Source organism: Anas acuta, chromosome 5 (genome assembly GCF_963932015.1).
Source record: "Anas acuta chromosome 5, bAnaAcu1.1, whole genome shotgun sequence".
In the NCBI taxonomy this organism is placed as follows: Eukaryota; Metazoa; Chordata; class Aves; order Anseriformes; family Anatidae; genus Anas; species Anas acuta.
In genome coordinates, this window is record NC_088983.1 from 13,187,442 (window position 1) to 13,214,133 (window position 26,692).

Genomic DNA, 26,692 nt, shown 5'->3' on the forward strand with positions numbered 1-26,692 from the left:
AAAATGCCACCTGGCTCTTGCAAGAGCCTGCACATAGATAAGAACTACTGCTGCTGCGCAGTAGCTGTGAACTCTGAAGCCTGCAGAAATAGCTGACCCCAGGTCTGGGATATGTGGTGAGAGGTATGTGTGCAAAAAAAGGTTGGGGAAGTGCAAGGTGACATGAGAGGGGGTCCTGGTTGAGGTCTGGGAGGTGTGAAGATACGATTCTGTTGCAAAAAGTGCAGAAGAGGCGTGGGATCACAATCCTGATTTGGAAATTCAGGGTCTGTGTTCATGTCTTGGAATCCCTGGAGCTGCTGATTTATCCCATGTTACCTCTTGCTGTTACAAGTCGTTGTGTTGTGTAAGAAAACTAAGTTTGGAAACTCCTGGTGTAAATGACTGCTTCAGACTGGTTTGCAGGCAATCATATATTGATATTTCAGCATCGACCTCCTAATGTTTTTATTGTTTTTAATTTTTCTAGATGGGCAGTTTCCTCTGTTATGACACGACAGAACCAGATTCCAACAGAAGATGGTTCCAGAGTTACATTGGCACTAATACCTCTATGGGACATGTGTAATCATACTAATGGACTGGTAAGGTTTTCTTCAGTGTTGCTGAAAGGCTTATGGCTTAAGTATTAAGCCGTTCAACCAGCAGCAAACAGTTTAATAACGCTTTTCATTACACTTCTTAATACAGTTATTTCATCTTCCTGAATGGCCCTAGAAGACTAATAGCTGAAAGAAAGCTTTGTCAGTTTCTTAAATGTCTTATGGTAGCTTTTCAGTGACAATCTTCTTCATCTAAACAAAACTTTAGAAGTGATTGCATACTTGCATACAGTTGTGTGTTGTGTGCATATAATTTAAAAGTTTTCAGCTACATGATACTTTTTTTTCCAGACAAGCTTGAATATTTCTATTTTTCTGACTTGAAGTTTTGTTTCTGACGGGTCTGACAAAGATTCACAATACAAGGTAGATCTGTACTGAGAATATGAAAGCAGACAATGATGGAGGTTTCCTCTTGTAGCTACCACTAGGGAAAGTGGTTAGAAATTTGCAACTAAGAAATACTGCCTGCTCTTCTAAGCATGCCCAAAGAGCCTTGTTATGGAGACAGCAATGACAAGAACAAAGCCTAGTTCAACAAAAACAGTACATCTGTTACTACATCAAAGAAACAAAATGCAAAAATACTACTTTAGGGCATATTAAACATTTAAAAGGTGACATATGTATATAGAAAGTCAGACCTGCTGACGTTTTGTCTTAAGTGAGCTAGTTCAGAGGATGAGGTCTTGATTTCATTAACAGGCTAGTTAACGTTGAAGTGAGGAAATAAAAACCTGCAAGAGGATGGTTTTTCAGTGTTATTTAGGCAGTGTCATGTATGCTTCAAAATTTATAGCCTCAAATTGTATTTCCAGTAGATAATATCGCTTACTGTAAACAGAGAATGTGGCTATACTATTTCAAGTAATCTGTTCCTTTTGTGGGACAGTTGACCTGAGTGTTAGCACAACTGAAAAGGGTAGATTTAGATGAGATATTCAGAAGAAATTCTTTTCTCATAAGGTGGTGAGGCACTGGCACAGGTTGCCCAGAGAAGCTGTGAATGCCCCATCCCTGGAAGTTTTTAAGACCAGGCTGGATGGACAGGACTTTGGGCAGCGAGGTCTTGTGGGAGGTGTCCCTGCCCATGGCAGGGGGTTGGAACTGAATGGCCTTTAAAGGTTCCTTCCAACCCAATCCATTCTGTGACAACAGCATATGTTAATATTGTTAGTATAGGAAAACTTACTTTAAATGAACAAAACATAAAACAAGTTGTTTTTCTCTTTACGCTTACACTTAGATTTACACTTAGCTAATTTATTGTTACCATGACTGTACCAATAGCAGTAGCTAGGTTACAAAGTCGCATGTTTGGTTTATTTTTTCCCTTTGTATATTGTTCTTTAATGCTGATTCTTGCCTTTTACTATTTATTTTGCAATCTCAGCTTTGATTTCTTAACAAAACTTGTACAAGAGTCTCTGATACAAAGAAAATTGCTTAAAATTCAGAAATATATGTATCTCTGATATGTCTTAGCTGCAAGCATCAGTACTTCCTGTACCCTTTTCCTGCTGGGCTTCTCTTTCTGATGCTTTTGCAGAGACTTGCCTGTATTTATTAGACAACTCTTAATGAATGCCTTCAAAGTTGGGATTAAAGGGAAAGAGGAAGAGAATTAAGGTTCTGTGAGGGAAAAAATTAAGTAGCCCATATTAAAAGAGCATCTAGTTAAGTTGTTTTAATCATTCAAACTTCTATTTAAATTGATAAAGTAATTTTTATTTTTATTATGCTCTTTAACAATGGGTTTGATATGGAGCCAGCCTCTGGAGCCAAACCTGCTAGTGCAGTAGTATATCAGGGCTCTAAGCAATTTTTTATGCTTAAGTGTATCCTAAAGGAGGGGAGGGGGGGAGAGGAAGGAAGCTTAAATGATTTGTATGTATATACAAACTTTACTCATTTGTTTCATATTTCTACTCAAGCTACTTTGAAATGTCTGTAGGCTTAGGAAAGATAGACAACTGCAACATTAGCAGCTTTTCTCAGTCCGTTATCAAGCCTTTTTGTTGTGTGTTAATTTCATTGTATTATGAGAAATTTGGGGAAAAAAACTGCTAAGGTAACTGTAAGCTGTCTGTATCGTAGTTTATATTTTTAAGGAGTATTGTTACATAGTGGGATGAAGGTGGGTTCTGTGCTAATTGCAGCACATTCCTTCAAAATACGTGAAGTAAACAGTTTTCCATTATATAAAAGTAAGAAATGTGAGATGGTGTTGATGTGCCACTGTCTAGTCTCTTCCAAATGTACAGAAATGTTTCCTGAGTCAATCAGCTACTACATATTCCACTTCTTGCTGTATTCCACAGGGCCCCTTTGCCCAAGCTAGATAATAAAATGCTCTTTGGGTTTTAGCTGGAGCCAGGTCCATCCAGCTTTTTCTTCCTTCTGACAGTATTAATTAGATCAACCTACCTCTAAGAACTATATCAAAATGGTTGTCTTCATGCATTTCTCATTGTTATTCTTCAGTGGGATTGTATTTTGACAGTCAGAGGTTGATTACCAGTTCTGCCAGAGCTTTAAATAAGCTGCACTCTGCCTATTGGGCTGGGTCCATCCGTAATCACTGACCAAGCGGAGTACTGCATGCTTTATACACAACTTGCAATTCATGTATTGGTCTGCCTCAGAAATAAAACTGAAGGGATGTAATTTGTCAGCTATCATGTGGGAAGAGACGTAAACACCCTGTTAATTCTCTTACATGACTGCTATTAAAAGAAAGAAATATAAGTCTGGCATGACATTAAGCTTTATAGAAAAGCCTTTTAGAAGTGGTTTTTAAAACAAAAAACACATCCAAAAGATACAGAAGTTAAATAAGTCCCCCCAAAACTAGTGGTAGTCTAGTGAAGCATGCTTAAACTGACCAAATTCTTCTTTTAACATACTGTAGTTCTTCCAACCCTTGAAATTCTCCTTCTACACAGTTATTTCAAGAGACTGGAAGGAAGTTCTTATGTTCAAAAGTATTTCATTGACTTTACACTAAGAAAAATTCAGGACAGGTCAAGTGCTGTCAAGTTTCCTTTTCTTTGAATGCAAGTTGCAGTCTTTGAGAAGGTGACTGCTTTTGAACTTGGAAGGTACGTTTTGAGGGCAAATCCTCTAGCAGTTGCAACCTGCAGGTCAAAGTTGGATAACCTCCTGAACGATGGGTCTTAATTAGGAATTGTTCAGTCCAGCATAACGAATGTGCAGGAATTTGTGTTGAAATGTTACAGTCTGTCTTTTGCAGTGGACCGTATTGCACGACTCTAATGTTCTCTTCTGATCTCAACATACCACAAATCCTTTTAATAGGTCTTAAGTGGTGGCATCTGCGTGCAGTGCAGTTGTGCAAGTGTCCCACAGGGCCAGGCTGCCCTAGCTTGTGGCTGCCATTTTGGATTTGCTGCATCTGAGATGAGTTCCCTGTGGTCACTTTGAAAGCATTGTTTTGGCTTACGAATGCATCTTTGATTATGCAAGCAGCGTAAAACTATTAATATGTAAACCATCAGCCGGGCTCTCAAAATAACCCACCGAGTTCTATCTTTGGGTAAACTACATCCAAGAATGGGAATTATAGCTAAACTCAGATGTAAGTCAGCTTACAAAGAAGTATGTTTTCATTTAGAAAGGCTGAGGGAGAATCTTTGGCTTCTTCTAGGTTTTCCTCAGACACAGCATATTTTTCAGTAAGCTAGCTCTGTAAAGGCTAAATCCAGAATACCTACCATGAAAGTTGTTTTCTAATTGTGCAGCAGCTGACATTCCATCCTGTGGTTGCATCTGTGTCTACGTCTTCGATAATAATAATCAGTAAAAAGTAAAAAATAAAAAGTATTACGTTTTTAGGATAGTCTTACTTGGTGGTGTAAACACTCAGGTTTTGGAGAAGTACAGGTTTAAGAAAATTTGTCCTCTTCCACTGCCTACTACCATCTAAAAAGAAGTCCTTTTAGCATCTTAACAGTATTCCCTTTAGATAAAGGGGTCATTTGCAAATAAACTATAATTCTCTAAAATTGTACACCCTAAAGATCCACAGTTATCTAATCCAATTTTGTTGAGGGATCAAAAATGTGCTGGTAGTTGCAGGATAAAACACAGAATATATAACTGTCAGTGTCTTGCTCCTGTGGGCCCTTATGGGAGTGCCTGGAAGCTCGAGAACGTTATAACAAGCTTCTGGTTTTAACATGGGACTGTCTATGGAAGGTACTTTCATCAGAGCCTTCCATTTGCTTTGGGTAAGTTATTTCTTCCCTTAAACTTCTTTAATGCAGAGAATTTTAAAAAGGGGTTGCTCAGGAATCATAAAGCATTTATTACCAGGTGTTATATATTGGGTAGAGAAAGGAATGTATGCAGTTGCTATTGTCAATATATATTTCCAATAGGACAATGTTTTATCAGTGCCAGGGGAGATGGTTTAAAAATGCTAAAGGTGCTTTTGTTGCTCTTTGCTTGGATAGATCACTACAGGCTACAATTTAGAAGATGACCGATGTGAATGTGTCGCGCTTCAAGATTTCAAGGCTGGAGAACAGGTAGTGTGAAAAGTTATCTGCATAATAGTTGCTTAATGAAGTTCTGTGCTGAAATGTGTTGGAAAGTGAGGGATACTTTGATAAAGGTAGCGTGTACCAATACTTACATGGTAGATAGCTAGTCTCAAAAAACTTTGATTTGCTGTAACAGTTTTGCTAATCTGCTACTAGGAATTGCACAAAAAAGGACACTTGGTAACTTCCTGCAAAACTGTAATAGAAGACTGGTGTGGATTAAGTCCTGCTACATTTGAATCTTATTATGATTGGCTAATTCCATGTGAAAATACTGCCAAACTAAATAAGTGCATGGTTTTCAAAATAAAATATTTTCTGTCACTGAGCAGACTCTGATTTTAAGAGGTTATTGAATCCTTATATTTTAGAGAACTACTTGAAATATTTATTCACTGCTAAATGCATATACACAGACATTGAGTTTGGTGTTCTAGCTAAGATTAATAAAAGGCTCATATCCAAAGGACCAAAGATAAATATACTTTTAGACATCACTTTCTCTGCATTAACAGATTGTAGAGTCTGTCTGAAAATTTAGTTGTTTTACATTTCTTGTTAGCCTTTATTTAAGAAGAGGTTAGATGCAGTATACTTGTCAGTCATTTTACTTATGTTGCCATTACCATGCTTAATGAAAATGAGAAAGGGAGAAAAAATATAGTCCCTCCCTTGCATCTATGCATGAACACACACTTTTATCCTTAAAAACAAAAAAAGAAAGAAAAAGGAGCAAGAGAGGTTCTCACAAGATGCTTGGAACAATCCGGATTCCAGTATTCTGTTTAGAACTGCTAAGAAACAAGTACTGAATGTTAAAGCTAAATCTGTCAAGAGATGTGCTGAAGGTAGTGCTTCCAGGACTGTAGGAAATCTCTGATAGTTTTTCTGTGCTGTGTCAGCAGCCAGCATAAACTGTCAGTGTTGCTGCACTCTATTTTTCCTACTGCTTCTGCAATGGCAGTCAACATGGTCGAAAAAAAGACTCTTTTTCTCTGAAACGTCCTAAAATGTTTTGCTGCGGAGTCTCTGAGGTACTACCTTTAATGTATTATTTTGCCAGTCTTATGCTTCATAATCTTCTGGTTTTCATTTTTCTTATGTATTGCTACCATCTTTTTGAAGAAAGATCTATCTGAATTTTTTTTAAGTATTGCTTTCCAGAGGTATATTTATCCTCATTGCTATGCTGTGGTTCACAGTGATTGTCTGTTTTTTGTGTGGCTCTTAGAATTTGTTATGGTAGTCAAATATTTTCTGTTTTTTTTTCCGATACCAGTATGTTGAGTTAAAAGGGGTCCACGTTTTTTTTAGTAGTGATCCAATTTATAATTTTCCACAGCTGGCAATAGATGTGTTGTATAGCTGTTCTGGCTGCACTCTTCATTTCAATTATAGAGGCTTCCTCTATTTTCATTTTTGGTTTAGTGATTTTCCTTTGCTATTTATCTTTTTTTTTAAATTTCTGTGCCAACTTTAACTGTTATAAACATTGTTAAGGTGTGTTAATTATATAATGGTTTAGTCTTTTAATATACTATGAAGATATTACTTACAATTTCAGTAGGAAAAGTGAACTATCTCTGCTTTTACTGCTAAAAAGAAGACAGAAGTCCACAGAACCTATCAAATGCTGGCCTCGAATTCACCCTAATGAGCCTAATTCATTCTCATATGGCCTAATTTGCTTTCCTTTGTAAGAGAATACTGTCTGATATACATACGACAGTTTAATGTGAGATAGAGCACAGTAGTTTTAAACTGGACTCCTGAACTAATTGAGCTAGTGTTTCTTCTGATCATGCAACATTTCCTGTAATCTAATGGAGATTTGCACTGGCATTTCATCTCCTCTGGTTTTCCTATGCATTTTGTGGAAGGGCCTTGGTAACCTGACTTAGCCCCTACCTTAACATACGTAGGCAGGTCACTCATTCATTATCTGAGCGTTACCGTATAATGTTTACTATAATTAAATACAACGTTTAAGCATTTAGTGCTTAGGGCAAAGACTTCTAATCTAAAATTGAAAGCTAAGAAAGCAAATGGCATCACTAGTGTTGTTGAACCCTGAAGAGAACATCATCCTTTTCCTCTGTCAGCTAGCCAGGAATGGAAACTTTTCAGGTATCCAAAGCATTGCTGAATCCTAAAGTTAAGTACGGAGTTCTTTAAATGTTGAACTTTTTTTTCTGTTTGACATTTCCGTTATCAAACCATAGGCAAAAACATCCCCTTGATGCAGAAGAAAACTTGTTACTACTCAGACCACTTGTTCCATGTGCATAATGAAATAGCCTAGCTCTGAGTGAAAAACTATGTGAGCCTGTAAGGCTGTGGATGTGCACTTTGTCTACACCAATAGCTGTAAAATTTATTTTAAACAAATTTATCGTTGTGGTTGCAATCAAAGATTATTAACTATCTATAGGTGTTTCAAGAAAACTGGTTATAGGCATAGGAAATGTATCCCAGTTGGGGATATCTTCACCATAGGTAACAAAAGGAAAAACTTAATTGAATTTTGCCCTTTTTAAGCACCAAAGTTAATCAGATGCAAAAGCACCTGTAAGAAATGAGATTCTGCTTCTGCTATTCAGAGCTACCTGCTTTTTATTCGCTTTTGGTTAAACACTTTTTATAGGTTACATTTGGAAACTTATCTTTGTATATGAATTAAAGCACAAAAATAAATACTGGCTGAACACAGATCAGGTCTCTGTATGATATAGTTTGAAATATCCATATCTATTGGTAACATTAAAACCAAATCAAAGTTGTTCCATTCATTACTCTGTTGTGTGAGCATATGGGGAGGAAAAAATGTCCCCAGAAACACCAGTTCTTTTAATGGGTCTTCCTTGTCTCAAAATGCTTTTGGCCTTTAGAGGTGTAACATCTTTGAAAGCTTACTTCCAAATACAGGTATTTTATGAGACTGTGATGGAGAAGAAAAAAAAAAAGCATTTCTGTTTTATGTATGGCATGAGAACCTTTTCTCTCCTTTCTCTCTGTTACATGGCTATGTTTGCATCTACCTCTAAAGTTTATTGCCACTCTGTACAGCATTTGAACCAATACCAGAAAACAAAGCACATTTCTTTATATAATCAACTATACCTTGTACTCTGAAAAGTAACTCTTTCAGGAAATAACTTTCAAATTATGTCAGATTTGTGAGCTGATCTTAAGCTTTTTTTTCCTGTTCCTTCACTTCTCTTTTCATCCTTCTAGATTTACATTTTTTATGGCACTCGGTCAAACGCTGAATTTGTGATCCACAGTGGTTTTTTCTTTGATAATAATTCACATGACAGAGTGAAAATAAAGCTTGGCGTGAGTAAAAGTGACAGGCTGTATGCTATGAAGGCAGAGGTCTTAGCTCGTGCTGGTATCCCAACGTAAGTAAAACACAATGCAATGTTTTTTAAAAAACATTTATAATGTATATAGTGTCCAGTAGAGCATATATAAAGCTGTTCTGTGTTAGTTTTCTTAGGTCTAATATTTATCCTGTTTGTATAACGAATTAAAGTTATTGTAATAATATTTACAGAAGTTCTGAGCTATATTATCATCAAATTTGGACCATATATAAGGGGAAAAAGTCTTTGCTTTAATAACTATTTGAACAAAAACAGAGCAAGGATTAATTTGAAGCAATCTGTGGTTTTTCTTTCTTTCCTATCCCTTGCAGACATACTACGATGCTCAGTATGTGAACCACAGCATTTTCCTTTAGTCTTTTCAGTCCAGAGGGTACTGTTAGGAGCAGCAGACGTGAAACATTGCATTTTCATGAATTTATTATGAAAGCCGTATAAAAATCATTGTAAGTGTAAAATTGTAGAGATAATTGTTCTTTCCAGATACAGGTTAGAAAAACGTTTATTCAGTTTAAACTAGTTGCTTTTGTAACACTTCATTTGTTGTATTCTTTAAGGTCTTTTGAAATAAGTTCAAAGGTATGACAATAGAACTTGCATTTACTCTTCTTGTTTGCTTGTTTCTTCTGTTAGTTCTAGTGTTTTTGCCTTGCACTCCACTGAGCCTCCAATCTCTGCCCAGCTTCTGGCTTTCCTTAGGGTGTTTTGTATGAGTGAAGGTAAGATATTTGATAAAGATAATCCAATTCATGTTTTGTGGCTTTGTTTTTTTGTTTTTTATTATGCAGGAAAGTAGTAAACGTTAATATAAAACATTAAGCTAGAAATTCAGATGGGAAATATGTTGGAATTTAGATTGCAAACAGGTCTGTAAGCTAGTGAGAAACCCAATCTTTGGCCATGTGATATAAGGGAGTATTTTAGTAACATAGTCCTTTTTAGAACTCCTGAACAGGTGATCCAATTCTTATTTAATCTCTGAGGCTGTTGTGAACGAGTGACTTTTGTTTTAGAAATGGTTCGTGAAAGAACGTCATATGAGTTCTAGGGTGTTATTACACACTTAAGATCATACCAGATTAGCCTTTACTACCAGAATAATTCAGGTATGGAATTGGAATATTCTGTATTGTATGAGAAATACAGAAGAGATTTCAAAGCTGAGTGTTTAAAATATTTTTGGAAATTTATAATCCGAATTCAATTTATGTATTTACAAGTAGTCTTCATAACGTTTTTCTTACATTAGTGAGATTTATGGGAAGAATTTCATGGCAGTGAGGGAATTCTCTTGCAGGTAGGGATGCTGTGCAGATGATATGGATTTTAACACCAGTAGGAATATTGAAGTTGTTGTTTTCTGTGTGTGGTCTCTTCACTATCTTATATTTAAAAGACAAACAAACTTACCTTCTTGAGTGTCGTAATTTCACTGCATAGTGGTGTCCATCTTTTAGATCATACTAAGAAATTCAAGTAAAGAAACTTTAAGATCTTGATGAAAGGGTTAAGATGGTGATGAAGGTGAATTTCCTCATGGAGGAGAAAATATAGCTGGTGGACATCTTAACTGCATTTCTCAGATATGATTGTGCTTATTCATATGTTTTAAATGCTGTATAATAAAACTAATAAGATTATTGGGAAACTCCGTGCAGTTATTCTGTTAGCAGAAAGTTACTGACTTGTTAATTCTCCTGTAAGCAAGTGGATATTTAAATACATAGCAATCTATACGGCAGACTTCAGTCATAATTCTGCTGTTTGTGATGCATTTTACTTGAGGTTTGCAATAGCTGTTTTGCAGGAGTGAAATTGGATAATTAAAAAATTAATAAAATTTGTGTAATTCACGGAGCTGATTAAGCATTTTCTACTCCATATGAGGGTTTTTAATGGATGCCTTTTGACCAGCTATAGGTAGCTTCTGCTACTGAAACAGATTGCCAAAATGTTAGGAAAAAATAATTTAATTACTGTTTGTGTACTTTCTCTGCACTGTTACTTTTATTAACAAAATGTTCACTGAACTCTTTAAAGAGTTACTTCTATTTGTTTTATTTATTGGTTATTATACAAAACATCCTATCTCAGTGTCACAGAGTGACATTCTGTATAAGAAGCTAAAACACAGATCTTATTTCAGAGTGGAGGAGAGGGTCCTTTTTCTGCTTACCTCAAGACTTCTAATTGCCTGTGTGAGGAGAGTCCTAGAATTAATCAGCATATTTGGTGGTTCTTTTTTGAGGAAATTTGTTTCAAAGCTATACTATTGAAAATAAATCTTTCTACAATTTGTCAACCATCAAAGTGAATGATAGGATTGTTTTTAACAGATTGGTTTTATGCTTATTGCAGAAGAGCTGAAGGAACATTTGATAGGTGAGCATGCCATTGATAAAATCTTCACTCTGGGAAACTCTGAGTTTCCCATTAGCTGGGACAATGAAGTTAAACTTTGGACATTCCTAGAAGCCAGAGCATCCCTTCTTTTGAAAACCTATAAAACAACTGTGGAGGTAAAATTATTATTATATATAATTTAAATGTCTGAAATGTTTTGTATTATGATTGTAAGAAAAGATACTTTGTCCCCATCTCCTCTTTACAAACTTTCATCTGAACAGTAGTACATAATTCATTTTGCACTTTTTAAAGTGTAGAAACATATTTGCATTATCTAAGGAAAATCAAATAAGATTGCAAAAAAGAAAATTTTGTTAATGTAATTTTGTTAATGTAATTTTTCTTTGATTCTCCAAATAAAGGCTACTTGCTTTTTCTCTGCAAGTAAAATGGGGAATCAGTTTCAACTTGTCTGTCAGTAGTATTCTCCAAACTGCAAAGAAGCGTGCTACTACTGTAAGCATATTTTAAGTGAACCTATGTTTTGTATGTTTGTGAAGTCTCCTGACTTGTTATGCAGGCTGACCTATGTGGAGAAACGTTTGGCTTCTGTATGGATTTGTGATAAAGTTCACTGGGACTCCATGCAGGCCCCCTCATTCATATATGTCTGTTTGGATCAGCTTGAAGAAGCTACTGTCACTTACTGTTAAAGCATAGAGAGGAAAACTAAGGGATTTGCTGTTTTGTTGGTTGTTAGTAATAAAAACTTGCCTTTTCTTTTCTACCAGGATGATAAGTCTTTCTTGGAGACCCATGACCTTACTTCACATGCGATAATGGCTATCAAACTGCGCTTAGGTGAAAAAGAAATCTTGGAGAAAGCAGTAAAGAGTGCAGCTGCTAGCCGAGAGTACTATACCAAACAAATGGCAGATGGAGCTCCGCTTCCTAAATATGAAGAGAGCAACATTGCCTTGTTGGAGAACACTGTGGCAGACTCTAGACTCCCCATTGTCTTGAGAAACCTAGATGATGTGGAAGATCAAGGGGACTTAAAGATTGATGAAGCTATGGATGCGGAAGTCACAGAGAATGGGTTTGTAAATGGTGAAAACTCTCTATTTAATGGGACCAAATCAGAAAGTGAAAATCTAAATAAAGAGGAAAGCAACAGAGAGACTGAAGATGCCAAAGAATCTTCTTCAGAAAGTACTGATGAGGTTAAAGAATAGTCCTAAAATTTGACTTTCTTGTGAAATTAAATTAGCTGAAGTTTATGAACAGTGCATTTATGTTGGTGTGTTTCTTTGTTAACATTTCTCTTTCTGCAGAGAAAAATGTTTTTGCTGCTTTATATAAAAATGAATTTTTAAGTTATTTAAAAGATTTAGCATCCCTTTTCAATTAAGATTGCCATCTTGCTTTCAGGCAAAAACTGGGGAAAGAGGTGCCTTTGGAAGATTTTGCAGCCCTTTATTGAACCAAATGTATTTTCTTCCTGGGGAAGAATTAAGCTCTTCTATCTGCTGTGCTTTTGTTGTTCTGTCACTCTGACTACCGAAATTAAAAGCTTGCTCTGCCTCCTGCCAAGAAAAGCAGAAGGCAGGACTGACTCGGTATTGAGCATGAAGGTGGGAGAGCAGTACAGCAGAAAACTGGATAAGAGGATCAGAAACTTGGGAGACTGGAGGAAAGCCTGTTTAAAATCAGGTATGCCAGTCCAGAAAAAGGTAAGGTGGCAACCTTATGATTGGTAGTTATAAATGTTGACAAGAATCCAAATTGTATACACTTTGTGATCTCTGAAGATTTCAGTTTTCTTTGTCTCTTTTGTTTACTGTATAAGAATATCTCATCTTTCTTCTTCAGTCAGAGCTAGGCTGCTTCAATACAACATTCACCAACTTTTAAAGGCTGACTTTTTTTATTTCCAGGCGGTACCTTTTATTTACAAGGTTGGCAAGTGCTACTGGAGAGTTTGAAAGCAGATAGGCCAAGCCACAGCTTTAAACTGTACTGTTCGAAGTGAGGTTGCTTCCCAGCTTCTTCAGGTTTTCACAGTTAGCTAGGGATTTTCAAAGCTCCACTTTTGACTAAACCATTATTAAAAGGAAAATATGATTAATATTCCTGTCTGCTATTCCTTCATTTCTGTGTTGGACATAACATTGAATGTGACGTGGTTACCCAATCTTACTCAATCTTTTGCTTAAGATACTAATTGACACTGTTTTCCTGAAGGAAATGGCAGGTAGGCTAATGTATTTTTGGCCCAAGTCCAAACCAAAGCCAAGTCTGCAGTGTGCTTTGCCATTTAGATTGTGTCTCTGATGCACATTACTCGATACCTCCACAAGTTAATCAGGTCTACTTTGGTCACCCTCATACTATGTTATAACTTCTAGATGAAAACAGTACAATCCTACCACAGTGCAATATCAGAACCAGGATAATTCCAAGGCTTGACTTCGAAATTACCTGGGTACTGGGAGGAGTGGAGGGTGGAATATTTTTATTTTGTGAGTGAATGGAGAGGTATATAAAGTGATTTATTTCTTTCTCAATATTAAGGACATTGTCTTTTACCTTTTGTGTCCTTAAACTCAAGATAATGGAAAGAATGGACAAGCTTGGACAACTGTTGAAAGTTCAGCAAATGTTGCAACCTGTTCATCCAAGATCAGTTGCAGTGGAACGTCTTCTGGCATATTCATAATTTTATTAGATTTTGCTTCTTTTATACTGCAACTTGGAATATGTGTTTTTGCATATGTTTTTGGTGCAATGCACATAAGTAGTGACTTTCAGGTTGTCATAGCAGTTTTGGTGTTCAGCTAGGATCAGTCTGGGGAAAATAGAAAAAATAGTTTTTTAAAAAATATTTCACAGAATGGCATGTTGCCATTGCACCTTGGATATTGCTTCACCACTAACAAGATGCTGGACCAGTATTTTTGTAACTATATGCTGCCTTTGGTAGAATGTTATGAATTGTTGTCTTGACAGTTTAAATGTCATACAGAAGTCGTTACTTTTCAGTTTTTATTAGGACCAATATTCTATTTCTGCCAGCTACATTGCACAACATTGTAGTAGATACTATGATGAAATCTGAATTTAGCCTTCCCTGAAAATAACTGTAATCCAGAATTTACATGCTTTGATTGAATCTGATACACTGTATTTTGTTCCTTTATTTGCTGATATCTATGGCTTAGCAAAGCCTGTGGTCACCACAGGACAGAATGTGTGGGTTTTCTTGAATAAAATATAGTTCTACGATGTCTTCCCTAGTGAGTGTATTATACAAACAATCTCTACCTGCTGCTGACTGCTGTATGTTTCTGGGTGTGGGGAGAGAAATATCTGTGCAGGTGCACAGATGAAGGTTAAAGGAAAAATATCTGACCAAAAAAAAAAAAAGATTCTACTAAGCAGAAAGAGAGAAACTGGTCTATTAAGCACAGAGTCGAATTCTTACTCTTCGTATGTTAGTGTTATTTAGCAAAATGTTGCACACAATAAAAATAGTGAGTAATCTAATTTTGTAATTTGCATTTTTCCTCTATGCATGTAATGATTTCTCAGAAGCACTAACCTAAAACTTAAGCTTTTTGAAAACTGAGGTGGAAATGAAAAAAATTGGCACTGATGAGCCCTTATTACCATCTGTCATGAAAACAGACCTTTCAAAGCATTTTAAAGTTAACTTTCTTCATAATGTTTGGTTAAGAGGCTGTTCACACTAATCCCAGGCTAAATGCCAAATCTTGCTTCTGTTTAGCTATCTATATGAAGTGCTCATGCAAGAAAGACATCACATCACTTGGATTTCTCGGACTGTTCTCCAAAAACAAAACAGGAAAAAAAAAGCCTTTTGAATTTTACATGAGCCTACCTACTGATGAACTGTTTCCCTAACAACCTACAGCTTCTCAGGCTGTACCCTGTAGGACTGTATCCTTAGAGCCCTGCTGCTGAAGTCACAAAATGCATGAAATAGAGCAACAGCCTCCACTGAGTAACTGCTTGTGAAGTATATAAATGTAACCACAGACCAAGTGCTGTCACGAGTACACAAGCTGAAAGCCTCTTGGCTGTGGAGGTAGGTTGATTTAGGATCTTGGCTAAAATTAGTTTTGTTTAAGTACCTGGGCTAAAAGAAGCGTTCCTTCCTTTGGACAGTGTTAAAATGATGTATGCATAGAAGATCTGTGCAGCTCAACTACATACTTGAAGCTGATTCTCTTTTAGAGAGGAATAGCAATCAAAATCATGACACCTGTGTATTTCAAAGGTATGATGGAAGGTTTAGGTTACACACACTTTTTCTCTAGTTTGCATATTTAGAAACTAGTATCTGCTGCTGCCAGCACTGTCACCCTTATGTTATAGAAAGATGTGAAGAGATCAAGACATTGTAATTTAAAGCGTTTGTCTGACACGCCAAGGATGCTCCCCAAATCCACTGCTCTTTTCTGCTTTGTGGACTGAAAGCGAGTCTTTGCTGTTCCTCATACTCTGCTCCAAACAGGAGTGTTTAGGCAAAACATTGCTCTACCAAACACATCTGATGCAGCAACATCTGATCCTTTTTTCTAGACGACTTGTGGTCCATGTTGAAGTCAGATACAGTCACATGACTCTCACGTAGTCACCATCTGTCTTAATAGTTTCTAACATTCTTCCCCAAGCATCTTGCTTGCTGCACCAAGTGCAGCACGTAAGTTGGTGACTCACATAAAAGCTTCCTTAGCATTTCTCTGGTGTCTATGTCTGCTTACTAACACATGCAGCAAGCTTGGAAATCATGTGGAGGTTTCTTCATTTAAAATAAAATAAAAATCTCAATTGTACTTCTGAAAGAGAGGAAGAGGGGGAAAAAAACAACACACAAATGGTCCTGGATTCTTTTGGGTTTTGACTTTGCTTTGATTCACTGAAGAATTCAAGGTATCTCAAATCTGAATGAATGGCTGCTATAAAGGTAGTGTAAATGACATAAACTGGAGCTTTAGTAACAAAAGTAAGATCTATTCATGATGATTCATTTAGTGAAAAACACAAAACTGGTATTTTGCCAAATGCCATATTGTCTCCCCTATGATAACAAGCAGAAACAAAAACACCTGTTTTCCTTTTTACTCCATAGCCTTTTGCTGAACATGATGCACTCTACTATCCATACTTTTTGGATTATCTGTAACAGGCTTTGAAATATGCTCCAATAAGCTGTTTTGTGTAGTGGCATACATTGGGTTGTGTATGGTACTCATGTACTTCTAACCATTTTTGCCCTTTTACACTGGTTTTGGTCATTATCAGTTATCTTCAATTTCACTGTACATAGAAATCAAGCTTCACTTACAGATTAATTTAGTTTTTAGATGCATTAGGGTAGCAGCATGAACTGGACCTGACAGTTTATGAAACAATCAGGTTGGCAGTTGGTGTCTGCACTGTCCGGAGAGTGCCACGCACTCAGCACCAGAACAGATGGAAACCAGAGGGTGTTTTTGACTTCTGCCCTCATCTCTTGTGCCAGAAAGCCTTCCCAGCTGCAGCCAGGGCTATTTCTCATTATCAAGTTAAGCTAGATAAGGGAGGAGAATGAGGAGTTGTCCTTTCTTAATTAGGAAAACAAAGGCTGGACAACCCAATGCTAGCTAGTTTGTAGCAGAAGCCGTGGTTGCTGTCCTGAAGAATGATAAATTTTGGAATTATTTTGGTAAATGTTCAAGAAGACAGCATCTCCTATTAATCCTACAAGTACTGTGGGTTTTTAGGCAAGCCCTCCATTTCGCAATTTGACAAAGATTTCCCTTTCCCTGGGAACAGGTGAAAACATATGAATTCAACTGTTGTAATTCAAGCTGGCAGTGAAGAACAGCTGCAAGTGCCTGCCTGCCCTGCTGCGGGGCTGCGGTCACTGCACAACGTGCTCCACCAGAGCTGCTCAGCACCCGGGGGAGAGCAAAGGCGTGGAGGCATGGGGCGAAGCCACAGACAGCGATATTGCAATAGATCACAGTGTATTTGAGATGCTCACCCAAAATATTAACGTGTCTGGACCTGGAAACCTTTGTCCAGGTAATATTTCTACATATAGTGCTGCTTTATTATACAAAGGTGATCAAGTACAGAAGAGGCTTTTGAACTTCAGTCCTCACTGTTCCACATGAACCTTGTATTCCTTGTGCTATGAGATCTCCCCATGTCTTTTTTTTTTTTTTTTTTAATTTCTAATATTTAAAGATTTTTGCGTTTGTCCCTCGCAAGATACATTAACTTCCCACTTTTTGCCAAACACAATTATTTTGCAGTTGAATCCAGTTCAGGTTAAAATAAGTAATGCTGACCACCCCAACTTGTGCCTTTGAGCAGTTTGAATGAGTGGAACGGCTCTGTAGCCCTTTGAGACTTTGCTTTCCTTCTTCAGAAAGGTGTTTAAAATCTGCATGAGGATAGGGAATAAAAACTTGCAAGAGTGAGTAATGTTGATTTCCCAACTGAATCGCCATTACTTATGCACAGAGTGGGACACTGGCAGAACTGGATAACTGAACTTAAATGCATATTTAGTATTAAGCATATATTGTTCTTGAAAAATGGGCCAGGTTGACAGCACTGACCATGAGTCAAACATTTTTGTCCTTCAAACTTGTTTGTCCTCCAAACGGAGCGAGCAGGGCAAGGTTCCCTGCCCCATCCAACTGCTGCTCCTCTGCCATGACTGAGAGGAGCACAGTACCTTGTTGCACTTGTGGATGTTGCTGTCCACATACCCTCTGTGCTTTTTTTGCCACTTGGGGCTGGGCTGAGACCACCTATCCGTTCTGTAGGTGCGTTTGGACTTCATAGGAGAAATAATTCTGTCCCCCCTCACCCATCCACCCATGTACAAGTCTGCGGGTTTTGTGTTGTGCTGTTGTTTTACTTGGCTCCAAGCAAACAGAGTAATTTTTAATAAAATGTTTTATATATATATGTATTTTTTTCCCTTTGTGAGTGCAATTTGACTTAAACATTCTGCAGTTTATTGTCATATTGACAAAAAGTGACTGTGTTTCTCCTATGTAAGACAAATTTGGGAACTATGTAGGTGTCCTGCATGAGGCATATTTATTCCCTTTGCTTTATTCCTCGTTGGTTCACCACATTCAGTGCTGTTAGCAGCCAAGGCCTAATTTTAGCACTAATAAGTGGTGTTATATACAGATTTGTGGTCCAAAGGTATGAATAATGTGCTTTGAAACTGACTTTCCATGCTGAAGCAAGCATGCACAAACAGCCTCGTGTGAACTGCGAAGGAATTTTTAGATTAACTTGAATATCTGTGAGAGAGCCCCACTGCCTTGCAGCAATTAATTCAAGTGATTGGATGCTAGGAATGGTTTATTATAATTGCACACAGGTAGTAATTTATTAGGGTGGCTGTTTCTTTTGGCATATGTCAAGAAGGTCAGAGTTTAGACTTTTTTGGACATTAACCTAGTCTTTTGAAACTCTGAAGTTCCACTTTTTGGTCATTAATTTCATACATGCTGAGATTGTGACAATTAACCCACTTAATAAAGGTCAAGTTTCAATTTTTTCCAATTTCTGGAACACTTAACTTTATTTCTTCTTGAAAATGGGCAGATACAGAATGATAAATAGTTATTAAATGAGAACGAAGATGTAGTTCTGCTGTCAAGATAGTATCGAGCGGTTAGTAACAAAAGGGCCCAAGCTGCTTTGTATTTGAACTAGAAGGAATAGCATAAAACAGGCTACAGGAAAATGAAATAGGAAAGTATAGATCACAGCAAGTTGTTTAAAATGATTTCCACTGACATCCCTGTTAACTTACTCTGCCTTAGCTTCCAATTATGCAAATCCATAATTTGTCCCTGTAATTTTTTTCATGTATACATAAGATGTTTCCTACAGCTTTAAAGCAGCATCTAGCCACATCTGAAAGGCATAAACCAGCGAGGTGAAAAGAGAAAAGCGGTGGTGGTTTCCAATGACCAAAGCGTAGTTATACTGCATTTTATTAATACCTGGATTTCAGTGAGCCACAAGATTAGATAAATATAAACCTTTGCTTCTGTGTGGTGGCATCATTTCTTAAAGGGCACTTTTAAGCAAGCTATCACTTAAAAATTAGTACTGACATATTTTATAATTTCTGAAACCACTGGAAAGTACCCATCAAAAAGCATATTAATTTTAAATTGCACCATCCATAGGAAAATAAAGGTAGTCATTTTCTATGGTAATAAAATCAGTGCACCTTCAGTATTATGTCAATCATGAGTGATTTTTGAAAATCTATTTTTCATGCACATTTTCACCTGTTTTTAGGTATCAGCTAATGCTTCTGAAGTACTACCACAGAGGTCTTGTAAGTTGATGTTAAACATTTTAACACAGATGTGATCTGCAAATCTTTCAAAGAACAAGAATCTGTGTATTGAAAATAATGTTTCCTGCATAATATTTTTCATGAAGTAGTACAGGTACTGTTACCCAAACCATAGGAATGGAGATATCATTGTCATAAATTCTCAGTCTTGTTTTGTACAAAACAAAGTGCAGAGGGATGAAGTAGCTGGCACTATTAACATGTGTACCAATGTAATTACACAACATTCATTTTCTAATATCATCACTTGAATATCATCACTTCAGATTGAAAGAAATCTCTTCCCCTCCTCCCCCCCCCCAGGAAAAAAAAATAGTTTGGCTTTTGAACTTAAAATGCTGTAACGCAGTTTGACACTGACATGCCTTGTTTTTCATGTGAGAGGTCTAGCTGTTGCTTTAAAATCTCTTACTTTGTCCCCAGAGGTCTGGCCACACGCGTGTGCGCATGTGCGCGTGTTTGAGGTACTCAGTGCCCTTCTCCCATTGAGAGGAGTTATTAGCCTGTGCTAATGCTGTCTAAATGCTCACTGGTTAGTAGCAATACTTGTGGGACAGGTGATTTATAGCCACTTGATTCAAAGGATTTTCAGCTAAAGCTAAGTAATCATTTCAAATGATCAAATATCATCTGCCACAAGAAGCAAATACACGGCACAGTGATAGTTATCAAGCTTACTCTCAGCAAAGTATATTAATCTTTTCTTCAGATTTTACTTTTGGGAGTAGTAATATTCTCTGACAGAACATTTCAGTCATCTTAAGCTGGGTTTCGAGAAGCAGCAGCGCTTTTCCTCAAAGAAATGAGATCCAACAGGTAGAACTTCAGCCCCAAAACGATGTGCAGTCCTGAGGAGGGCCTCATCATTTTGCATCACAAGAAATTTGCTAGTGTTTTCGTCTTCTTTCTCTTTATTAAGACAGCTATTTTCATTGTCCATATTGGGCGACTATATAAAAATAGTTTGGTTTTGTATCTTGGCAGGATTAAATGAGAAGTATGTATGTCTTTTTTCATTTCCTTGAATATCAAAAGAAGACAAGCCTATTTAGGAACCAGAGTTTTATTGCTTAACATATATTTGCATCACGCAGTGAAGACATTCACTTTCATGGCACGTTTTCTCCCAATGGTTTCCAAATGCCTTGCAGCTCTTGCAAAGCTGAATTTTTGCAGTACTTTTCTGAGATGAAGGAGCGTTATTATGTTTTCTGACATGAATAAGGGGCTACAATAGGGTGCCAGAGCCTGAATCTGTGGTTCTGGTCACGAGAGATGCCTTTGTTAAAGGTTTTCAGGATCATGTGAAATAGTTTTGTGAACAAACTACAAGAGTATTTCTAGAAAAAAAAGGGAAAAAAAAAAAGCCTGCTACTTGTTTACAACAAATGTTTGCTACAATAAGCCGTACATCTTTAGGAATAGGAGATCATTAAGTATTGATTTTCTCCTTTGTCATGGATCAGGGGGAGAAAGTAAGGCTGTAACAGCAGTGCTTAGCCTCCCCTAAAGGCAGGTTGGCATTCGTTGGTGTAATTTAACTGTTCTGATCAAGACTTCTCTGGGGTCAGTGACAACAAATACAAATAAAGCATTAGCATGCGAAACACTGAAGAAAACACACGGATTCGGTCTGGTCATCCTGTTTCCAAGCAGATACAGAGAGTCAAATATAGCCAACAAAGTCAAGATGGAGTTTCTGTGCGAGTGAGCCCCTGAACACTATTTCGGTGTGATACTTACCTATGGCGTAATGGAAGGTGCTGCAGGGGAAGGCACAGCTGGTTGATTTAGTCACAAAAATGTTCTCTTAGGAAGGTATTGGTCTAAACTGCACTTATCTGTGGGAAAGAGTGAGTTTTAGCACATCTTTCTCACGTAGAAAACTTCTAAAACATTGGATCTGCCATAGCACCACTATTGTGGTGTTTCAAGGCTGACTTGTTAATGAAATAAAATTTGGGCAGTGAATAAAATTTGGGCAATGAAATAAAATTTCATTGCATTTCATGATAGAACTTCATGAAAAACACCAGCCAAGTTGAGCCCTGCTTTAGTAACAGACCTGCCTTAAAAGCTCACGTGTGACTAGCCCACAGAAAACCCATGTGGAGACAGCCCCTCTTTCAGTTCATTGCCAACAGAGACCACAAGAAAACCAAGCCTCATTCTTTGAAAAAGCTATTCACTTAAATTAAAAAAATAAGTAAATGAAACAAACATGCAAAAAAAAACCCCTCTGATTTGGTTTTCAAACCCATTAAGAGTTAACAAGATTTTAACAAATTTCAACTCATTTTTTTGAAATGTTGAACCAAATTCCCAGTGATCCATATCTTTCATGGGCATATTAGAATGGCTCCAGAGGAAGACCATGAAGATGATCAAGGGGCTGGAGCACCTCTTCTACGAAGACAGGCTGAGAGAGTTGGGGTTGTTCATCCTGGAGAAGAGAAAGCTCTGGGGACACCTTACAGCGGCCTGCCAGTACTGAAAGGGGGCTAGAGGAAAGCTGGGGAGGGACTGGGTCAGGGAGTGCAGTGACAGGACAAGGAGTTATGGCTTTAAACTAAAAGAGGGTAGATTTAGATTAGGTATTAGGAAGAAATTGTTTACTCAGAAGGTGGTGAGGTTGCCCAGAGAAGCTGTGGGTGCCCCATCCCTGGAAATGTTCAAGGCCAGACTGGATGGGGCTTTGGGCAACTTGGTCTGGTGAGAGGTGTCCCTGCCCATGGCAGGGGGTTGGAACTGGGTGATCTTTAAGGACCCTTCCAACTTAAACCATTCTATGATTCTATGATCTTAATTTTTATTATTTTTTTTTTCTCTTTGATTCAAATGGTCAAGAAATACTTTTGTTGCAATTTGAAGAACAAATTTGAATCTCGATGGAAAAGTTTTTGATCCAGCTCCAGTCCCACTTGCTTTTCTCTAAACAGAAGGACAAGGGGCTGTCTGAGGTAACCTGAAAGGCAGAAAACCTTGAACTGACATAGGTGATCCCTGACACTGTGTGCTATAGCAAACGAAACAAGAAACCCACTCAGGAGGAATCTGCAAAATCGAAACACTGAAAAATATTTATCTTAGTGCTTCAGATTTCTGCTAAAGGAAATAAATAAACAAAATTAAGAAGGTAATTAGCCTTCATCCCAAAGACTATAAGCAGATTCAAATTGAGGGGGGAAGGCACAAACTTATCCCATGGGCAGGTAATTACACAGTTGTCTAAGGAGATACATATAGGTTTTTGCATTGCTTTTGATACTTTTTCTATGCATGACAGAATGGAAGTTCAGTGGTCTGAGCTGGATTTCCTACATTCCTCATGAGACCAGTCAGACTGAGTCTTTGATAACAGACTCATCAGTTTGGCAATATGGAGCTTGAGGAAGTGTGCATAAGTTTCCCTCCTATTTTATTTTATTTGACAACCTTTTTTTTTTGAAGATCAGAGCACACTCACAGTTTTTATAGAACTCCTAAATCATTAAACTTACTGCATATATTTACAAATGACTTTTGTAGTCTGCTTCATTTTTTTCATATGTTGAGTTTATATCAGGTAAACTGCAATAAAAGCAGGCTCATGACTCCCATCTGATTTTTCATATACCCACGAACACTTCCTGGCAAACTGAGTAATCATCCACCAATTGAAATAACCATGAAGTAAGGTCCACATGCATTTCACCTTTCTGAACTTTTTGGTCTAGTTACAAATCAAAACAGAACACTTCAATGTTATACCAACCCCAGAAGAGTTTATTACAGCTGTCCATCACCTTCAGCCTTCACAGACTCCTAGAAAGTCCGACTGTTTTGGTCAGTTGACATTTGGCTATAGGACCTTGCCAGTTACTAATAAGGCGAGTGAGTACATAGAGCAAGTGACACGAGGGTTGGTTGAATAGTAACGAGTCAGTGGAAAACCAAACTTCAAATACAGAAATGTTCAGCCTAATAAGTCTAAGAATCTGAAGTGTGTCAATTTTACTGTTTGTTTAGGCTTGTTGTGTACTTTTTTTGTTTGTTTGTTTGTTTTTGTTTGTTTGTTTGGTTTGGTTTGTGTAACATCTTTTGCATTTTCAGGATCTCTAAAGACATCCATGCCCTTTCTGGTAAAGGGATAAATATGGTACTTATGGGAATGAGATCTCATTTTGTTCAATTTCAAACCAAATACGTGTGCTTTAGAGATCATGGGAAGTCTGTAAATGGATTTACTTCCCAGGCTAACAAACCAGCCATGGGACTGGGAGAGAACAGCTATTGTTTGAAGTCAGTGGTTACTGGAGTTCAATATGTGGGCACTCTGAGTGCCAGTTTTTTCCTTCACAAAGCATGATGGAATATTCTGGAGCAGGCATCCCGTGTTATAGTGCAATATCTCTATCTTTGCTGTCCCTCTTTCTACTTTCATGGATGCACAGAGAGAATATCCAGAATAGGCAGCAAAGATAAACGAATGGAGAGAGAGGAGCATGTGGTGTTTGAGACCAATCAGAAATGGAAGGCAGCTGAGAAGTAAGGTCAGATGCCTTTAGGAGTTTGGATGAAACTCCTGTTTGAAGCCCAGTTTAGGCATACATTTAAAGGAAAGAAGACAGGTGAGTTCCTCTGGGCAAGGTCTGTCTTTTTAAAACTCCAGAAAGCATCTGCTGTGCTACGAACATTGCTAATAGCAAATGAGTGGCACTGCATAGACCACGAAGCTCAGCTAAATTCTTGCTGCTACCAGCTGCAGAATGAGCAGTCTTTGCTGCACCATTCTCCAGACCTCTAAGTGGAGTTTTAGGCATTGTACCGTTTCTGTCTGGTTCAGATGGGTCATAAGAGAAGATTATTAGTAAATCTAAGAACTGAATCTCAGGTCAGAGTCTTAGACTCAGGCTCCAGATCAGTTCAGCCCACAGCAGAGAACAGCTGCCTCTTCTTCTGAAGTGCCTAACTCCAGGCATGACCAAGCCAAGCTCACAGGGTAGGTGCATCCCTGATTTCAACGCAAGTAGCATCACCCTTTTTTCTAAATAAAGGACATGATCATTTCCTGTGCCCTTTGATGTACTGGGAAAAAAAAAAAAAAAAAAAAAAAAAAAAAAGAACCCTAGTTCACAAGCAGCTCTGTTGAGTTTCTGGCTGCATCTCATAAGCCGGTGGCTGGTGCCATGTTCAGTGCACTATTTCTTAATTCTCTCTCTCCTTCACTTCATGCTTATCTCACTTTAGAGAGTGTGAAATTTTTCAGTTCATTATGTTCTGAACTGTTATTTAATTGAAGCCCCTAATGTTCAGTCAGTACACATTGCACACAGTCATTTAAAATATTCCAGCAGTGCACATTTTTTATAAGTGGCTCAATTGGAAGTGATCAAGGTTTGAGACTTCCAGCCTATAAAGGCTTCTGCTGTGGAAATGTGAAGTGCTGCTCTCAATAATTTCAAATTGCTTCCTAAGCAGGCCCTGTATTCTGACTGTCTTAAACTGTGGCATAATTTCTCAGCACGGTGTATGCCCAGAACCTCCACTTAATGTCTTGCACAGAAAGGAGCACATTGCAGGATTGTCTGAGCCCCCTAGCTGAGGAGTGTGGTGGGAAACCCTCCTCTCTAAATAAAGACATTACGTGGGAGAGTTTTGTTTCCTTCACCCCATCTTGTCCAGAAGTGCTGGAACGGTGATTGCCCTTTCTTCTGCATGGCGTGTGCCGTGGCTGCAGCTTTGTTCCCAGTTCCATGAGGTCGAGTATGCGACTGACACACGAGAGCCTCTGAATGGATTTGTTCCAGCAGAGCACTCTGAAACTCCAGGGTTGTAAGGAGTTGGGTACCCTAGAAGAAACTAATATGAGCAATGGCATTAAGGCTCTAGGAGTTATTGCTCAGATCCCAAGCAACTGCAGTTTCAGTGCAGGAGTAAAGCCGTGGTGAAGAGAAGGTACGACCCAGGGATTAGGTGCAGCAGGGCCACTATTTAAAGTTCATTCTGTCTGTATTACCTGTAATCTTCCTTTTCCCATAAACGGTGTGTTGATGACAAAAGGGACTGTGTCAGGGATGGTTGTCGCTCTTCCCAAGTCTGATTCTGCACAGCAAATGGAGAGAGAAAATGAAGCTCACCACCTCTTTTCTCCTGCTGCTCAGAGCAAAATGATACTCAGGTGTTATTAGCTGTCTGTTGAGGTGGGGTAGGCTAGTGACAGTGTTAGACAACACCGTGTACTACTCAGAGGAGAGTCTCCATCACTTTTCAGTGCTCAAATTTAAAGCTGAAGATGAGTCAGAGATTCCAGTTTTATTGAAAGTGCTCAGTAATCTATAGTAATGACCTAGTCCAACTGAAGAACAAGCACTCGTTAAAGGTCATTTATCTGAGCAGAGAAAAGTGTTCATTTTCCAAGTGCTGTCATCTTCTACTTTAATTAATATCAGTCGTGTATGCTGTTGGCAGTGGCTTCAAATAGTGTAGCATGGGAAGACCGGACTTCCAGTGACATTTTTAATGAAAAATTGTAAATCATCTCTCACAAGTGCTGTAATCGAGCTGTTCATTAGCTAACCCTGGATTGCAGAGGAACACCTATAGAAATAAGCCAAGCTCTGTGGATCCTGGATAATTTTGTAGGAATTAGAAGTCTTTCAGACACAGCTCAGTGAGTTGCTATCAGCTAGAAGCATGCCTGGGAAGGCCATTTTGTCTCCACACCATAGTCCAGAGAGCCAAAAAAAAAAAGAGAGACGAAGCACAGGGAGTTGGTATCTGCACTACTGATGCCTAATGGAAATATAGGACAAGTAGCTCAGGAACCTGCAGATTTGGGAAACCAGCCATCATGAAGATCCTTTTCTTGATCCTTTAAAGAGATTGATGAAAGCCCTGAAGAACAAGGCTTTTTTATCCTTTCTAGAATGCACAAGGAAAAAACACTCCAACTCTGGATTTATATCCTTAGGCTGGAAGGGATAATTAGATCACTGGCTCTTACCTCCTTTTTATTACAGTCCACTAAATTGCATCAGGTTACCTGGTGCATGTGGCTAACACAAAGGCAGCCAGTGTTGATGCAAAGACACGAAGAGATGGTGATTCCAGTGCTATTCTTGGCAACTTTTCTCAACTTTTGATCACTCTCACATTCATAAAAAATTATTTGCCTATTAATGTAAGTCCTAATGGTTAATTTTGTAGTGCTTTGTTTTGCTGGATGCAAAAGCTCCCTACAGTACCTGGAAATTTGCCTCTGTGAATATACTTCTATGAAATAATCAAGTTTACCTCCCAGGCTTCTTCTTTTGATCAGGCAGAGAATGCCTCCTATTGTAAGCTGTTTCCTCCAGCTTGAGAGTCATTTTGGGGTGTTCCTCTAATTTTTCAGCACTC

The 26,692-nt window shown here is 38.0% G+C and overlaps 1 protein-coding gene across 2 annotated transcripts in view; it reads left to right on the forward strand.

Annotated features, from left to right (window-relative positions):
• SETD3 (SET domain containing 3, actin N3(tau)-histidine methyltransferase) overlaps window positions 1-14,184 on the forward strand; it is a 57,593-nt gene extending 43,409 nt beyond the window's left edge. For both annotated transcript variants that reach the window (XM_068682790.1, XM_068682791.1), the window contains 6 exons: window positions 470-584; window positions 5,078-5,152; window positions 8,402-8,568; window positions 9,187-9,272; window positions 10,912-11,072; window positions 11,691-14,184. In XM_068682790.1, the coding sequence (XP_068538891.1) occupies window positions 470-584; window positions 5,078-5,152; window positions 8,402-8,568; window positions 9,187-9,272; window positions 10,912-11,072; window positions 11,691-12,134 (1,048 nt within the window). In that variant the 3' untranslated portion in view covers window positions 12,135-14,184. The remainder of the gene's footprint in view (window positions 1-469; window positions 585-5,077; window positions 5,153-8,401; window positions 8,569-9,186; window positions 9,273-10,911; window positions 11,073-11,690) is intronic.
• The last annotated feature ends 12,508 nt before the right edge of the window (window positions 14,185-26,692 follow it).